The sequence below is a fragment of the Pongo pygmaeus genome, chromosome 2, assembly GCF_028885625.2.
Source record: "Pongo pygmaeus isolate AG05252 chromosome 2, NHGRI_mPonPyg2-v2.0_pri, whole genome shotgun sequence".
NCBI classification, from domain to species: domain Eukaryota; kingdom Metazoa; phylum Chordata; class Mammalia; order Primates; family Hominidae; genus Pongo; species Pongo pygmaeus.
Window position 1 is genome coordinate 181,776,005 of NC_085930.1, and position 13,695 is coordinate 181,789,699.

A 13,695-nucleotide genomic window follows, 5' to 3' on the forward strand; every position below is an offset into this window, starting at 1 on the left:
AAGAAAAAGTGACAAAGGCAAATAACAGTATTATGAAAATAGTTTTGATTTTGTGGGCCCCCAAGGGGTCCCCAGACCACACGTAAGGAACTACTGCTGAAGAGGTGGGCAGGGGCAAGGTCACCAGGGAGAGCTGGGCATATAACATTAAGTGGCTTGAAACTTGCCAGTAGGCAAAAGGACTTGAAGCTGAAAAGTATCTTGTCAGGTGTGAGTTTTAATTCATCGTTTTTGCAGCTGTGGAGGGGATACATTTGAGGAACATGAAATTGAGGGAGACAAGAAAAGTAGTTAGAGAGTTATTGCAATTGTTTGGGCAAGAAGTGATGACTCAAGTAAAACAGTGTGTCCAGGGATGGAAAAAAAAGGGAATGGTGTTGGGAAATATTTAGGAAGTAAAACTGATTGGGCTTGGCGACTGATTGAAAGTTGAAGGACTGGAGGAAATAAATAAAACTTATAATTCTAGCTTGGGTAACTAGAGACCCAAGAGAAGGTGATACAATCAAATGACATAGGGACCATATAATGCAATGGTACTGCAGGGAAGAAGGTAATGCATTTAGATTGAGGCTTGCTGCCCTGGTAGGCCTAAGGATGGCTCAGGAGAGACATCTGGAAGGAGGGTGAATGTATGAATCTGAATCTTGTGCATGCGCATATTTACCATAAAACTTGAATTTAGGGCCCTTTATCTGAATAGGCCCCTTTTATAGGTACACAAGATGTTGCTTTTTAAAAACACACATAGGTAAAAATACTTTTTAACTGCAGTTAGTATCACTGACTCTTCCCACCACAACTTCTCCATTGTGATTCTCCACATGTTAGATGGCTTGGAATGGCTACAGGCATTTTGGGGATCCGCTAAGGAAAAATTGAGCTTTGGGGATACATTTAGCTTGAGTTTAGAAGGATATATTTGTTATTTGCAGCTGCTTCAGTTAAGTTATTGCTGACTTATCCAGGAGAGGAACAGCTTCCAGGAATATCCCATTCTATACTCTGCTGAAGTGGAGGGCGTATGTATTGCAGTATGAACTTATTCAATGGCACTAAGCAAAATAAATTTCAGCAGAGTGGAGCAAAAACAATGTTAGAAATGTTTGGGGTCAGAGTGAATCTGTGAAAAATTCGCTCAATCATTAGACATAAGAAATGTAAAGAGAATTTTGTTCTTATCAATGACAAATCAAAATGGAATTCTCCTCTGGAAAGAATTGTGGTGCATTAAAGATGGCTATAGGCTGGACGCAGTGGCTCATGCCTGTAATCCCAGCACTTTGGGAGGCTGAGGTGAGTGGATCACAATGTCAGGAGTTCAAGACCAGCCTGGCCAACATGGTGAAACCCCACCTCTACTAAAGATACAAAAATTAGCTGGGTGTGGTGGTGCGTGCCTGTAGTCCCAGCTACTCGGGAGGCTGAGGCAGGAGAATTGCTTGAATCCAGTAGGCAGAGGTTGCAGTGAGCTGAGATTGCGCCACTGCACTCCAGCCTGGGTGACAGAGTGAGACTCTGTATCAAAAAAAAAAAAAAAAAAAGGCTATAAACTCTTAATCACACCCTCCATTGTGTGGTGGTGTCTGTCTCCCCTCTCCTCAAATCTGGGCTGGTCCTATAATTTGCTTTGACCAACTGAATATGGTGGAAGTGATGTTGAATAACTTCCAAATCTAGACCTTAGAAGACACAAAGCTTTTCGCTTTTGCATATTGAGAATGTTCTATCTTGGAATCCAGATGCCATGCTTTTAGTATTACAATTCGGAAGGGAAAGCCATGTAAAGGAGATCCAAGGCAGTCAACCAACAGCCAGCACCACTGCCAGCCTCGTAGTGAGCCATCATGGAGGTTCTAGCTGAGTGGGACTCCGAAGTTTGTAGTCACAGGCAACATCAAGTTTAGCAGATGGTCCGCCAAGCTAAGCTCAGTCCACCCAGAATTCTGAGACAACAAATGACTGTTTTAAATTGCAAGTTGCGTAATAATTTGTTGCTTGGCAATAGATAAACAAAACCCTATTGCATCATGTGTAATTTTAAACTCTCCTTAGGTGTATGTGGTGTGTGTGTACACACACAAAAATTTTTCTTTAATGGAAATCACATGATGTAGAATTTTGTGATGTTGATATTTGTCAACTTCTAAAACTATGGACAATTCAGCGTTTGGGCCAGAAGGAAAATAAAAGTCAAAGGGGAGTTTTTTGTTGAGAGGACAAATTTGACTGTATTTGTAGAGCTGAGAGGAAGGAGTGAGTAGAAACAGAGAGTTAAAAGTACAGGAGAGAAGGGAGGTACTTTAGCAAGTCCTTGAGTGAGACAATAATGAATTGGATTAAGGACACAAATAGAAATACTGGCTTTGTCCAAAAGGAAGTTAACTTCATTCTGTGAGACTGGTGGAAATGACGTAAGCAGGAGAGTTGTTACTCAGCTTAGTAAACCATTTATCTTAAAGTACAATACTTAAAATAACGTTAACCTGTGGCTAAGCAAAATAAGTATTATTTCTTGATTTCATGAATTTAACTGGAATGAAAAACATTTTCTCTATTAAAAAAATAATGAAAACAAAAAGAGAAAACCACATCTTAAAAGTGGTAAATTGCTGTTGGCCGGGCGCGGTGGCTCACGCCTGTAATCCCAACACTTTGGGAGACTGAGGCAGGTGGATCACGAGGTCAGGAGATCGAGACCTTCCTGGCTAACACGGTGAAACCCCGTCTCTACTAAAAATACAAAAAATTAGCCGGGCGTCATGGCGGGCGCCTGTAGTCCCAGCTACTCGGGAGGCTGAGGCAGGAGAATGGCATGAACCTGGGAGGCGGAGCTTGCAGTGAGCCGAGATCGTGCCTCTGCACTCCAGCCTGGGCAACCCAGCGAGACTCTATCTCATTTAAAAAAAAAAAAAAGTGGTAGATTGGTTTGTCTGGTTAAAATTTCTCAAACTCTAGGCCGGGCGCGGTGGCTCACGCCTGTAATCCCAGCACTTTGGGAGGCCGAGGCGGACGGATCACGAGGTCAGGAGATCGAGACCATCCTGGCTAAGATGGTGAAACCCCGTCTCTACTAAAAATACAAAAAATTAGCCGGTCGTCGTGGCGGGCACCTGTAGTCCCAGCTACTCGAGGCTGAGGCAGGAGAATGGCGTGAACCCGGGAGGTGGAGCTTGCAGTGAGCCGTGATCGCGCCACTGCACTCCAGCCTGGGCCACAGCCTTTGAGACAGACTCCGTCTCAAAAAAAAAAAAAAAAAATTCTCAAACTCTAAAATTGACTTCGGGCTGGGCATAGTGGCTAACGCCTATAATCTCAGCACTTTGAGAGGCTAAGGTGGGAGTATTACTTGAGCCTAGGAGTTTGAGACCAACCTGGGCTACATGGTGAGAACCCATCTCTTGAAAAAAAAAATTCCGTGGAACACTTATAGAATATGTTAGATAGGTCATTTTTTTAGTGCAGTTTACAATGGTTTATTCAACATAGCAAAAACTATCTGCTGAGAAAAATTTAGAACAGACATGAGTTGTGCAAAAAGCGAAAAGAACTTCACTCAAAAGCATTTTTTGCTTTAAAATTTGGTAGTTAAAAACAGGGCTTCCTTTCAGTTGTTTAATTTTGTTTGGAAATATTTACTTTTGGTAGTCTTAATTATATTTGACATAACTTCTTAAAAAAGAGGGGCAATAATACCCCAATTCTTATAAATTTAATTTTTCTTGGTGAGGACTTATTCAAAATCAACTTTAAAAAAACCACTCAGGCCAGGTGCAGTGGCTCACACCTGTAATCCCAGCACTTTGGGAGGCTGAGGCAGGTGGATCACTTGAGGTCAGGAGTTCGAGACTAGCCCGGCCAACATAGTGAAACCCCATCTCTAATAAATACAAAAATTAGCCAGGCATGGTGGCGTGTGCCTGTAATCCCAGCTACTCAGGATCGTGAGGCAGGAGAATTGCTTGTATCTGGGAGGCGAAGGTTTCAGTGAGCCAAGATCATGCCACTGCACTCCAGCCTGGGTGACAGAGCGAGACTCAGACCATGCCCTCTCCCTCTCACTCCCCACAAAAAGAGAAGAACATGGCAAATGGCAGTTACAGTGAAGAAACACACTCAGGAAGGAGGCTTCAAAATCGTTTTTTCAAAGTCTACTGTGTGCCCTGTTTTAAGTGCTGAGAAAACAGGAATGGCCAAGAAAGATAAAGTTCCTGCCCTTGTGGAGCTTACAAATAAGCACGGGGAGAAAAACAAACAAGCACATACATACAGACATGATCATCAGAAGTGAGATGGAAAACAGCAACAATCAGTGTCGCAATCAGATGAGAAGGCCAGGGGATGGGGACAGGAGTGGTGATTGGGAGGGTTGGGCAGACTGGCTGGCTGAGCTGGACTTCTCTGAGGCGGGGCATTTAATCTAAGATGCCAACAATGAGCCAGCCATGAGAAAATCTGGGAGAGGAGCCTTTCAAATGAAGACACGTGCAAATGATGTCACCAGCCTCTCTCACTCTGATGACACAAAATGTACGGACAGCACTGAGCTACCATGTGTGCCTATTAGAAATCATATTTACATTTCCAGTCTTTTGGATTTGAGACATCTGGTACTGATATCTGTATCTTCTAGATGTTTCAATGGGGGGTCCATTAGAAAATCTGAGTTATAAAAAAAATTAAAAACATAGGGGATAAAGAGAGAATGAAAATAACAAGAAAAGCAATATTAAAACACACATACAGTTTACATTTAAATGCCCCAAAGGAGATGTGTTGGAGCTGTTTGGGGATCCCTCCAGCCAAATATAACCACACACCAAGAAGTTTTGTTAGGGGACATGAAAGTAACTATAACAAAATAGGAAAACCAAAGTTACACACTTGTATGTGGATCATTTAGAATATAAACAATTCACTCTGAAAAACAGTTTTATAAATTCCTCTGGCGTTGACATAAACTAAGCATAATAAACTCAAGTGTGAAATTATTAGATTTATTTGTAATGACAGGGTCAGTGTGAGAACCTGCCTTCAGTGATAGTGATGCTTTGGCTGAAACAATTCAGCTCAAACTCTTGGCATTATGATCATCCTTTCCTAACATGTGTATTGAAGTTCCCAAAATAGTCCCAGGGCCTGCCTGGCTTTTGTGAATATTCTACCCAGTCCAAAGGAGGGCAACACATACTGTATCCAGACATGAAACAAATGCCATCAGGGAGGCCACTGAACCACCTCTCTAAAGGAAAGACAGCTGGAGTACTCCACTGGGCAGAAGATTTGGAAAGAATTGTGGCTAGCAATTTGGCATACAGAAAGAGAACACTGTTTTCAAATGGGAAACAGAAAATGAGACGGGGAAATGAAAGCACATTCCCAGATGGAGCAATTTTATTTCCAAACATGATTCAGAATAGATATATGCTTTGCTACCTCCACACTGGATTTTCATTTTATAAAATATATTTGCTATTAAAATCATTCATAAAATCTACCTTCCCCTTCGTAGTGGGAAATGAGCAAAGTCAAAGGTTAAAAGGTCATGCATAAAATAGATCCACCAAGATAATTATATAATAGTCTTAAATTCTTCACAAATCAATAAAACATTAATTTATACTTCACTATACAGCACTTCAAGGTTTTTTATATATTAATGTTTATATTTCACAGACAACAATTTTACAAAAAGATTATCATTTTTTTCATAAAATAGGAAAACAAAGCCACAGTACTAAAAAAAAAAAAAAATCAATCTGCAGAGTGTAAACATTTTTTATAATACAAACAAAAAGAACAATGAAACTCAAGTACTTTATCAGAAACAGTGGTTGACCTCTTTTTTCCTTTACTCCCTTTTCATCTGAGAGAGCCTTTTAGAGATCCGGAATCATTTGTTATCTGCAATTACTACAGGCTTTGGCTCACAGTTCTGGGGAAAAATGCCAATTGAAGGAACCCTGCGTATACATTTTATTTTCTTTTTCTTTGAGACAGACAACCTCAAAATAAGGTCCAAATATTGGTTCTTTCAAATGGTGTCAAAAAGAATAGTATTATATGAGGAGGATAGTTATCATAGAATAAGAACTAAAATCCCATTTTTTTTTTAGGAAAAAAAGACCTTCGACGATGCAGGTGTCTGTGTATAAGGAACTATGACCTACCAAAAAACCACCACATAAGAAGAGGCCAATATAATTTGCCAGTCTGACAAGACAGTTGGTATTATAAGTGGAAGAGACCTCAAGGATCACATAATTCAGCTCTTTGATTTTAGAGGGAGGAAAGACGAGGCCCAGAGATGGAAAGTGGCTTGCCTAAGTACATTAGCAAGTTAGCTTCAATGGTTATTTTTATACACGCACAGGCACACATACATACTGTTGCACTGACTTCTGTTTTGTACATAAAATGCTACTGGCTCATACAATACATCAATAAGTATGCAACTTTTCATTTGTTATTTCATTGCTGGAAGTGAGAAATACCCAGTCTTCCCAGGAGTGAAATGGTTCTGCTTTCTCTCCATGGTGCTCTGTATCATTACTCAGCTCTACTGCTGCTCTCCGCAGCCCCTAAAAGTAGCATGGATTGGGGAAGAAGGAAGGATGACAGGAAGGCAGGCAGAGATCCTCAACTCAAATCAGAATTGGAGTGTCTTGTTGTGTCAAAGATGTTCCCACTGGCAGTGAAGACTTTACATGAAGTTAAGCTTGGGCTGTTGAAACTTCCAGACCTGGCTGGAAGGAGGAAATGGGGGATCTAGGCACCACCAGGTGCCAGTGTACACCCTTCACTCAGAACATGAGCTTGTGTTCCTCTGACCCTAAAAAGTGGAGATGAGCAGTGCGTGTCTTGCCTAAGCTACTGACTATAAACTTAGATGACTTTACTAGGTGCAGTCATAGTTTCTAATTATTTTAACTTGTGTATGCATATAAACATGAAAATATTTATGCCTATGTTATAGTAGTATTAATAGCTTATTATATCATTTCCACAAAATTACACGTGGTTATAACTGTAGGGAAGGTTTTAAAACCCTCAGGCAATTTTTTTAAAAATACCATCGTTTTTAATATTTATTATGGACATCTTTCTGAAAAACTTTAAGTCTAGCTATGTGTATTAACATTAAATAACTTTAAAAAATAAACAATACATTATATTGTAGGAAAATAGCTCCATTTTAAAGCCATATAAGTGAAAAAACTGAGTTTTCAAGAATAGACTAGACCTTCTAAAGGTATTTTTCACAATTTTGAACTAATATTAAATGTATTTTCTTTTTTGACTATGCCAAATATATTCACACTGCTCTTGGTACTTTATGTCAGAAGTATTTTTATGTGAAACACTAGGTTGTTTCATTTGTCTGTTTTTACTTGCTCTATAATGAAAAGTTTACTCTAAATCTAAATAAGTTTGCTCCCAAAGATCTCCCCAAGGAGAACGGGGACAGCATAACCAAAAAACAACAAAAACCTAATGATATATAGATATCCAGTGCATGCGACTTCGTATTTTCTAATAATAGTGGTAGAAAGTAACTTTCAAGTATCCCTGTAATCCAACTGGACTTACAGATAGCGATCTCATAAAATGAACATTCTAGAGGAAGAAAGTCCTTTGAGAAACTTGTTCTTTCTAGAAAACCTTTGCCAAAATTCCCATAGGAAACAAAACCATCCATTCACAAAAGACCAGAGGGTACTTGGTCCCCAGTACTGACCTGAAAGTGCACGCATTTAATACTGCTCTGAACTCAAGGTTAACTCTAGCAGAATTGAGGAGTCCTCGTTTCTTTAACTTATTAAAGGTCGCTCTATCATCCAGAGCTAGAAGAACTGCTTCTAAAAAGAACATCCTAATGAAGGCAGGACCCAGAGTTATTTCCAGTTCCTAGTCCTGCTTTCTCTAGCTGTAGGTATGAGTATAGTTGGCTAAGATAACAAGAACAGAGAGATTGGCCCATTCTGGGAACCAAATTTAGATGTTTTGCACTTAAGTTAGTCAAATTCATTTTTAAAAATTAGGTTATCATAAAGACTTCAGTTATGGAATAGAGATTCCATAACTCGCAAGTAGAGGGGAATGGGAGGAAGAATTAGTCAACTAAAAAGTGCACGTCTTTCCAAAGCAGGTGTAGGAGGTCAAGAGGGGCTCGAGGCTTCTGGAAGTTTTGCTCCTTTACAGGTTTTGATCTAGCCACTTGATGTAACTATTCCTAGTCCGGATTCCCACTGAGAAGTTGGTGGGCCAGCTAGTGAAAATCATACATCCGTGAAAGCCATCCTCAAAGTGATCCAGGGTCACCTCCACACCAGCAGTCTCCAAACGCTTGGCATACATGATCCCATCGTCTCTGAGGACGTCATGCTCACACGTCAGAATGTAGGTCTTTGGGAGGAGCTGCAGCACTGCCTGGTCTGCAATGAGTGGGGCGGAGCGGGCATCCAGCAACTGAGGAAGTTCCTGGACAATCCTGGCATTGCCTGTGGTCTGTACAACAGGCTTGTAGTTCTTTGTGAAGGATGCAGGCAAGAGGGACGTCCAGTTTAGACGGGCCCTGAGGGCAGCAGCCTCTTCCACATCAAGTGAAGTGTGATTGTTAACGATCATTGCCTGCACAAAGTCATAGTTGCCTTTGAAGTAGTCCACCCAATACTTCACCATGACATAGCGGGGCAGGATTGGGGTGTTCACATTCTGCTGATAAGATGGTGTGTTAAAATCTAAAGCTTGAAGAACCGGATAAATTAAAGCTTGTAGTTTGAGCTTATTTTTTAGGCTGGCATCTTGAGTAAACTAGAGAAAAGGAAGCAAATACATTATTTCATTTTGCATGCCTTCTTTTATAGGAACCATACCCTGTAGAGTAGCTTAATGTGTTACTCTGAATCTGTCAATGGTATAAGTGTTACATTTCTATCAGGCACTGTATAAATAATATAGTTTAAAAAATAATTCTCCATCATTACCATCACTACCCTATCAAGCTGCTAGATATTTAACTAAGAAAAGTATGATGTTTACAACTCAGTTTTGAGTGAACCCTGTACTTGTATCTATCTTTAGGCAGTTAAGACACCTAGGTATTATGAATGGATAACGTGTGAACCTTATTTAATTTTTTATTCCCTACAAAACCCCCAAAAAAGGTCATGGCTTCCTAGGGAGAAAAAAAAATCAGTCTTACTCTTCCAGAAGAGAGGGGCAGAAAAAACTCAATAAACAGATTATGAGACTCCTGAGTGTTTAAGTAGGACCTCAGGGTATGCCTTCTGGTGAGCATCTTCACGCTTGGTGAGACAGAATTTAAATAGTTGTGGCAATGCACCCTCCATTCTACATAATGAGCATATGCCACAGAGTGAAGTTGTCATGGGAATGTGAATGAGTCCCCTACCTCAACAGATCTCAGTCCCCCAACGCCTCCCCACAGTGTTAACATTGCCCCATTTTGTAATTCTAGTGTGCAAAATTATATATTTGTCATGTAACATCTAAAAGAAAGCTAACTAGTCATGAAGCTTCATAGACAACTAAATGCTCTTCAAGGTAACTTTAGCCATACACTTCTGCTTCATACTTGGACTTTAGAAACCCATTCCCAGGTGAGATGTGACTGCTCTCCAAAAGCAAGAATGGTCAGTAAATAGTACTTTGAATATGTGCCAAAAATTGTATACACTTCACCTCACTAAGTCCTTGCAACAGCCCTGCAATCAGATGACACTGTCCTCATTTTTCTGAGACTCAGAGAGGTTAAGGGACTTATCCAGGGCCCCGCAGCACTCAACGGTGGGTCCTGGGTTAGATCCCAGTGCTGTCTGGCTTCAAAGCCAAGAATGTTCTCTCCACTGAGCCAAGACTCTCTTCTGACCATATTTGGATGGAAAACTTGCCAATGCCAAACGGAAAATCAAGTTCTCGAATTACAGCAAAAGAGTTAGAAGCCAAGGTACATCATAATCAGAATGACAGATGGTATTTGAGGACACCAAATGAAATTTGGAGGTGAGAAGACAAAGATTTCTTAAGTTACTTCATCCATAACAGGAAGAAAATGTGCTTTTTCCCACTTGCCAAAAAAATTGGGGTGCTATTAGAGCTAGATATAGTTTTCAAAGAATTCAACCAGGTAAAGCTCATAGTAACTTGTAAGATAATATTTAAATGGCTGAATTGTTTAATTTTTTTCTTTTACATTTAAAAAAAAAAGTTGGGGAAAAAAATTTTAAGGTTTTAATTTGGCTCAAAGTTGTAAGGAACAATCTTAGGAACTGGAATTTAAGCAAAAATACTCCGCTTTGCAAGTCAAACATGAAAAAGGAGCAGGGGATACTGGAGTTCCATACATAGCCCTGAGAAGCAAGGGATGTCAGCCCTTCTCTAACACTGACTGTAATCAGGGACTTTACAAAGACTCATAGGTGACACTTCCTCCAATGACCCATCTTCCTACTTCAACAAGATCTCTGAGAGCTCTACAAGTGTAATCGCATGAACAATTTGGCCATCTAGTGACCGGCCCACCCAGCTATGCGTTTGCCACACATAATGGAGGGTATGTTGGTCTGCTGGACCTTGTCATGCACCCTCAACCCACCAGAACCTTAGGACAGTGGTGTTACCTGTTGTCCAAGGGCAGCAGCCAGATTTCCACCAGCACTGTCACCAGAAATGCAAATTCTGCCTGGATCAACCATATACTTCTGTAAGACTTCTGGCTTCAGGAAATACTTTGTGGCACGTACAACATCATGAATTTGCTCAGGAAAATAAACCTTTGGAACTAGCCTGTATCTGTAAAAACAAAAGTTGTATTCATTTAAGGCCTTCGCCAATTTTTGGGGACATTTAAAGTTTAGATGGAACCTGGTTCTTTTAAATCTGGAAATAGATAAGAAATTAATTCAATGGAATTATTGTATGAAAAAGAAAAATAATAAAATATAAAAATAAACCATTTTCTTGCAAATCAAATACTTAGTTTAAAATGTGATGATTTTGTATTAGTAATAGTACTATTTTTCTTTAAACTATCAGCCGCCAAATCAAACCTACTTACCACCAAGAACAACCAAAATAAAACTTCAAAGTAAAAGGCGGTGTTCATTACAAAGACATGGATAGCACCGTAATAGATTTTAGAATTTTATTTCTGGAAGTCAGCATTCCATTCATAATGCCTCTGGGTTAAGAGGTGACTAGGCAGCATTAACCACCTCATTGGTCTCACATTTAATGAGTCCATCATTTACTTCATATAATAAAATTGTACTTCACTGGAGAGGTCCAAACTAGCCTGACATTAAACCCAAGAAATGCATTCACTACCTGAAAGACTGTAACTAAAACGCCGGTTGTTAACCCACAAAAGGGAAGCTAAGTTTTCCAGACGGCCTAGAGCAGGCCCTCGGGGATACTTCTGGGGCTTCTCCAACTGGCCCCACTTCACAAGATCAGAGTCCTTTGGAATCCTACTCTGTACACCTAGTAGAATTCATATCCCCTTAAGATTCCCAAAAAGCTCTGGTTTTGTCAAATGCCTCACCCATAGTGTTATCTTACACATCTACATTGGCAATCTTGGTTTAGAGTTCCCTCTCACTCTCTACTCCCCTCTTTTGCTTATTAATTCTCACTCATCCTTTAAGCCTTAACTGGAGGATTTGGCCTCCTCTAGGCCGCCTTCCTTGGTCATATCTCCACTTGCTTCTGGGCTTGAACTGGCTACCATTCCTTGATATTTCTATGTGCCAGGGTATGTCACTCACTGTTCATATTGGCTCATATGAAAATTATTTGTGTTTTTCCTAAAGATTGTGTTCTCTGATATCAGGAACTGTGTTTTATTCATAACTGTGTTTCCAGTATCTGCCAATGTGAGGGGCACATAATCATCCATCCAATAAATCTTTTTTGAGTATTAACATACCTTCATTTTGCAAATGAAGAAACTAAGGCATACAAAAGTTACTTGATTTGCAAAAACTCAAAAACAGACCAAAATTAGGTAGGATAAAAACTAATTACCTAATTAAAAATTAATAACAGTCAGTGAAGACTCAAGACTTTTGATTTCCATCTTATAATTAGCATACTTATTTTCATAAACTAATTTTTTCTAAGCTACTCTAAATAAAGACATTTATTTTCCACAGTCTAAAATCCAGCTAGTTGGGCTGAGAGCGGTGGCTCACACCTGTAATCCCAGCACTTTGGGAGGCTGAGGCAGGTGGATCACTTGAGATCAGGAATTCAAGACCAGCCTGGCCAACATGGTGAAACCCCATCTCTACTAAAAACACAAAAAAAGGGCCAGGTGCGGTGGCTTAGGCCTGTAATCCCAGCACTTTGGGAGGGAGAGGCGGGCGGACCACCTGAGATCAGGAGTTCGAGACCAGCCTGACCAACATGGCGAAAACCCGTCTCTACTAAAAATACAAAAATTAGCCAGGCATGGTGGTGGGCGCCTGTAATCCCAACTACTCGGGAGGCTAAGGCAGGAGAATCACTTGAACCCAGGAGGCAGAGGTTGCAGTGAGCCTAGATGGTGCCACTGCACTCCAGCCTGGGTGACAGAGCAAGACCCTGTCTCAAAATAAAATAAAATCCTGCTAGGTAATTAAACATCTTGACATTCATTGTAGATAAAATTAAATGGACAAATGTTTGTGAAATATGTTGACAAGTAGTGAATGTGGATCTGGTCATTCCGGAATTACCACATTTTGAAACTAAATGCAATAAAAAAAAACTCCCTTAGTGGAGGTGGAGCTTGCAGTGAGCTGAGATCACGCCACTGCACTCCAGCCTGGGCGACAGAACGAGACTCTGTCAAAAAAAAAAAAAAAAAAAAAAAATCCCTTAGTGTTTGCCATATAGCAGATAAAATAAGTTTTCTAATTTCTTATTTTTCCATCTGGGGTGGTCAATTAATCATGCAAAATGCTTTTTTTTCCAGTTGATTTTTCACTATGTATGAAAGCTGCTGCTATATAATCTATATAATTCCATTTGAGCAAAAAAGTAGAATTATGCAGTTTTGTCCACTAGATGACATCATTTCGTATGAGTCTATTTACCCCTAGTTCTTGGGGTGGGGGGGTGGGTCTCAATTTTTAATCTTCAGTATTACCAAGCTGAACTTTTAATTTCAATAAAAACAAATGTACTTCATGACTCAAGTTGTAAAAACAAAGGTTATTTCATTTCAGCAATATCCCACATATCACAATAAACTGTTTTCCTGGTTGCCCAGATGGTCAGAACATATCCACTAGTATCCATACGTCAAATAAGTTGAGTTTTTAGATGTTATTTCAGAAAAGGTCTGAGAGACTTTGATCAAAGGAAATTGGTAACCTAAAAAAACATGCTACTGCTCAATCTTCTCAATTAATAATTGGCTTATATAATAGGATAAACCATGCTTAAAAACAAACAGGTTATGATGCAAGAGTGTTCCTGGTGCCATAAAGATCCATGGCCTAACCCCTCCCCTCATCTGTTTTCATGCTGGAAACATTCTTCAGTTTTACTCAATAAAAATGGACACTTTTGGCCAGGCACGGTGGCTCACCAGCACCAGGCATGGTGTAATTCCAGCACTTTGGGAGGCCAAGGTGGGCAGATCACAAGGTCAGGAGATCCAGACCATCCTGGCCAACATGGTGAAAC

At 40.1% G+C, this 13,695-nt stretch overlaps 1 protein-coding gene across 1 annotated transcript in view; it reads right to left on the bottom strand.

Moving 5' to 3' along the window:
* Positions 1-5,368: 5,368 nt before the first annotated feature.
* Positions 5,369-13,695, bottom strand: part of NCEH1 (neutral cholesterol ester hydrolase 1) — a 78,742-nt gene continuing 70,415 nt past the window's right edge. Inside the window, exons 4-5 of the mRNA XM_054482628.2 lie at positions 10,644-10,815; positions 5,369-8,814 (exon numbers count right to left, since the gene is read on the bottom strand). Of these exons, the coding sequence (XP_054338603.1) occupies positions 8,197-8,814; positions 10,644-10,815 (790 nt within the window). The 3' untranslated portion in view covers positions 5,369-8,196. The remainder of the gene's footprint in view (positions 8,815-10,643; positions 10,816-13,695) is intronic.